Below are 4,295 nucleotides of genomic sequence, written 5' to 3' on the forward strand. Positions count from 1 at the left end.
ATCATCTCTAGAGTATAAAGAGAAAAATGAAGAACAATGCAAGGATAGTGTAATTCTCCTCCTTGGTCTGCCTGAGATACCCAGATCGTGGCCTTTTGCAACTTGTTGAACCTCCTAATTGTTGTTTGGGAAAACTGGTTTGGAAAAAAAACACAGAGCAAAGCAGTGATGACTGCTGATGGACGCGCAAACCTGCTCGCCGGTCTCACCATACCATCCGTAAGGGCAGTCATGACGAATTTTGCAATGGATCATCGCTCCTGACGTAGACTAAGCGCCGCCGCAATCAAGGCTGTAATGGACATCCATGAGTGCACGTAGAGTCAGAGTGTAGAGGGAGAGAATGGTGTGAATTGAGGAGGGGGAATGGGCATCCAAATTCTACGTAGAGTCGAGTGGAGAGGGGGAGAAGGAGCCACCGGTTTGCATTGAGTGGAGGGAGGAAGAGCTAGCTATTGCAGAGACGAGAAGAGTTGGGTTCCCATCGTTGTGATTCTATCATGGAACGATCAAAGGAACAAGGCAAACACATATCTATACTATAGTATAAAAGACGTGCAATCTGAGAACTCCGGTGGCAACCAGACGAAGGTAGCGTATAGGAAGGGTAATATAGGTTCAGACAGGACCCAGACATTCCTCAACTTTCATAGCTCAACTTCAGACAGGAACTCACAGCTCGCCGATGTGTATGACAAGCTCGTCTAAGGCTTCTACTGACTAGGGGTATATAATCAAATCCCTCATTGACAAGTTCAAGAATCCGGTAGCCATAGCTCCACGTCACCCATCTGACAAAATTGTGTATGCACGGCACATCATGTGACAGCTTCCTCTAGTTCGCAGCCTCCTCCAGCCCAGGCATGTTGTTGACTCCGCAGCCAGGGCATGCGTACCGACGCTGCAGCTCCTCTGCAAGGGAAGCGTGCACCTTCTCCAGTTCAGCTGCCCGCGTGTTCCAGGTTAAAGAAAGCTTCGCCGAAAGCATGGGGAAATGTGAATAGAAATGCGTAGAAACAGACAGCTCTGTACATAAATTTCAGGATATTCGCCAAGCTCCTGCAGCTGCCTTGTCTCTCCCATAACAGCCTCCATAAGAGCTCTCTTTGCTTGGACATCGGCCAGCTCCTCACGTACCTGCAAACAAAACACCAAAATCATTGGTTTCGTTAAACTGGCAGGGACAGAATGTCCTGGACCACCGAACCTTTCCCAAATTACGAGGGAGAGACTGATGGTTAATATGGATTATTAAAAATAGATGACACCGCAGTTGAAACCACACACATCCTCTGCCTGCACGTCAACCATGATCCTTGACACCGTGTCGCCTACTAATGTTTGTAATGCTGAACGGCCTTTGGCGAACACATGTGCTGATGTACAGCTCGACAGTTAATAAATTTGCCTTCAGATGCATTAACCAGACAGTAACAAGCATTATGCATCGTCATCATGTTTCTCACTTTCCTGATTGATGAACTACAACAACTTAGTATTAATATGCATTAGACAGTTTAATGGTTCGCATACTGTCTAAACTTAGTAAATACAGAGCATGTCAGCTGTCATTCAAATATCACGTAATTCACAGCCACAGATTTTCATCAGGATGGTCTTATGAACAGAAAAATGAGAAGATGTTGGAAGATCTCTGCTTAATCAGTTAACATTGTGCAGATAAATATAATACAATGCTTTGGGAACAGCGCACCTTATCATAATCAAGCAGATCTTTTTTATACTCTTCTTCCAAGAGCTGCACCTCAGCTTCAATGTTGCTCACCTTATCTGCCAAATCTTTCAAACTGCCTTCTGAGTCCACATTTTTACTCTCGTCTCTGACATGTTGGCCTACAAAGGGGACATCTCAGATAGTGTAAGGGAATGAAGTGCACAAATTGAGCCATATGTTAATTGCAAACTGTCAAAGAGAAGGGAACGAGCAGTATCACTCAACATATCGTAACATCAATACATTTGACTACTGGAGAGGACAAAGTATGTTTAGACTAACTATGAAAGACATACTAAAGAAACAAGATGAGAAATCAACAGGCAAACAGCTTTACAAAATTTAACAACACAAATTAGATCCATAATTACAAAGCCAACACCAAACTGGGTTATCTTGAAGTTCCTCTCTGCTATTAAATAATCACATGTTTTGCTTACAGTAATAAATGAGCAATTATCAGCTGTCACCTTGCAATGCACAAAAACTCTAAAACATAACGTACACAATCAGATTCAACAATTTGACATAATTTAATATTGCAAACTTATGGGGGAAAATTCAAGCAGAGTGCAGCGTGCAATTCTTAAGAGTTCCAATCATCAATCATTTAGATTCTGTAAAAGGAAAGAAGCAATAAACAAGAAATGACTAGAACAACACATATTCAATGGAACCCCTTGCACAATTCAGGAACAGAAAGTGGTATGTTGCATTCTGATTTTCACTACTTACCTTCTGTAGACGGCTCACAGTGATTGTGCTCTGCTAATTCTAGAGAGACCATCTGTTGAAATTGCCTGTAGAAGAGGAATATTATTTCTCTGGATAATGAACAAGATAGTACTACTTTTCGATAATTAACATGATAGTAACAAAATTTAAACTTACAAAATCAAGTTTTAGCCAGCAAGGAAATGACAAATTCATGGAAATTGAAAACAGTAAAAGTAGGATGTAATAAGAATCTTAAAGTGCCCTCTTAGTGCAATGTCATGACTTGCGAGCACCCCTGATACATGCTTCATATGAAAAGTGTCACCACTGTGCTCCCTTGTACCTCACATTCTCAAGTATTTTGAGAATACCCAAACAATACATCATATCCCTATTATACAGAGGTAATTACTGCCAACACCGCTATAGGCAAAGCCAAGAAAAAGAGATGCAACATCAGTTATAGTTTGTTTTATGATTGCATCAAACAGCAAAAGAAATCATCACAGACAAAACACAACATTCTATACCTTATCTTTGCGTTCATCTCATACATCTTGCTAATGAACTCCTCTCTGCAACAGTGAGGAAAGTATAAGCATGATCAGCAGCAAGCAACGAAATTATAGTACAGAACAACACATACGGGACATTTTGCACAGCAACAAGGCATTAGATAGAGTACATATTACTCACCTCTCACTGTCTCCCTTGCTCTTTTGGAGCAAATTCGTGAAGCGCCAACAGCACATCCATTCCGATTCGAACCATACACCAGAATGAACATATGTTAATTAATACTAAAGCAACAAAGAGCCCAAATTCGCTGCGAAATGCGGAACTCACTTTGAGCGCGTCCAGATCAGTGCCGGCCTTCGAGATCTCCTCCTGGAGATGCGAGATCGTCGCCTAAACACACCAAAGTAACTCGGATCACGAAAATTGGGCATAGCAAGCGCGACAATTCATAAATTTCAGGGCGAGACGAGGAGAAACCTCTAGCGCAAGGATGGAGTCGGCGGCGATCGCGGCTTGCACCTGGCTCCCGCGGAGGTCCTGCTCCGCAGCCTCCCGCGCGCGCTTCGCGGCGTCGAGCTCCGCCGCGGCCGCGTCTGCCGCGGCGCGTGCATCGGCGAGGCGCCGCCTGAGGTCGGACACCCTACGCTCTGCGCGCACGCCAAGCGAGAAACGGCGCGTCAGCGCATCCGATCAGCCGCGGACGCGCGAATAACCTAGTGGCGTGCGCGCTCGGCGCGGGAGGGGTTGGGTGTTTACCGCCGTGGGACTTCTCGTAGGCGAAGTCGCGGATGATGGAGAGGAGCTGCTTCGGGGTGTCGCCGCCCGACGCCGACGCAGCTGCAGCCATCGGTTCCGGGAAAGCGGTCCGTGGAAGGCCCTTCTCGAAGCTTCTGGAGGTCGGTCAGGTCGGGAGTGGGGTTTGGGGGGGGGGGGGGGGGGGGGGTGGGGGGGGGGGGGGGTGTTCCCGCCTTTCGATTTGGGGGAGGGATGGTCGAAGGAGGGGAATGGAATGGGCTTTTAGGCTATCCACACTTTCACCTCTATTTTCATCTCTTAAAAAAATATTTTATCTTAGTCATCGAGATTCACTACTCTATACATATTTTCTCCCGCACATGTGTTATCTCTATCACATACTCTATACCCACTATTCCATATTTTATTCCCCTCCCTCCCCCTTTCTCTCTCTCACCAACTCTCTCTCTCTCTCCGCTACAGTGTTTAGCGCGTCTCCCTCGCCTGCGCTGTCTGTAGCGGTGGCAGGCCCGGCCGGTACGCTAGCGCGCGTTGCAGGCGGGCGGTACGCCATCGCTAGCGTACGGGC

General features: G+C 46.1%; 1 protein-coding gene across 2 annotated transcripts; it reads right to left on the reverse strand.

Annotated features, from left to right (window-relative positions):
• Positions 1-515: 515 nt before the first annotated feature.
• On the reverse strand, positions 516-3,888 carry LOC136521682 (uncharacterized). Of its 2 annotated transcripts, none has more exons than XM_066515439.1 (9): positions 3,728-3,888; positions 3,449-3,618; positions 3,299-3,361; positions 3,149-3,168; positions 2,983-3,027; positions 2,471-2,535; positions 1,715-1,854; positions 1,049-1,137; positions 516-953 (listed from the first exon to the last, which is right to left on the reverse strand). In XM_066515439.1, exons 1-9 carry the CDS (start codon positions 3,816-3,818, stop codon positions 836-838), a joined length of 801 nt encoding a protein of 266 aa, XP_066371536.1. In that variant the 5' UTR covers positions 3,819-3,888; the 3' UTR covers positions 516-835. The 2 variants fall into 2 exon arrangements, with proteins under 2 accessions (XP_066371536.1, XP_066371535.1); XM_066515438.1 differs by having other exon boundaries at positions 3,149-3,219.
• Between the last annotated feature and the right edge of the window lie 407 nt (positions 3,889-4,295).

The sequence above is a fragment of the Miscanthus floridulus genome, chromosome 18 (genome assembly GCF_019320115.1).
Source record: "Miscanthus floridulus cultivar M001 chromosome 18, ASM1932011v1, whole genome shotgun sequence".
NCBI classification, from domain to species: Eukaryota; Viridiplantae; Streptophyta; class Magnoliopsida; order Poales; family Poaceae; genus Miscanthus; species Miscanthus floridulus.

Bases quoted from the DNA above. Each gene is read 5' to 3' on its own strand.
- LOC136521682 (XM_066515438.1), bottom strand. From the start codon at position 3,818: ATGGCTGCAGCTGCGTCGGCGTCGGGCGGCGACACCCCGAAGCAGCTC. The intron at 3,619-3,727 runs GTAAACACCCAA...GCGTGCGCGCAG, and splicing joins CTACGAGAAGTCCCACGGCG to AGCGTAGGGTGTCCGACCTC. The intron at 1,138-1,714 runs GTGCGCTGTTCC...TTTTGTTTGCAG, and splicing joins ATCTGCTTGATTATGATAAG to GTACGTGAGGAGCTGGCCGA.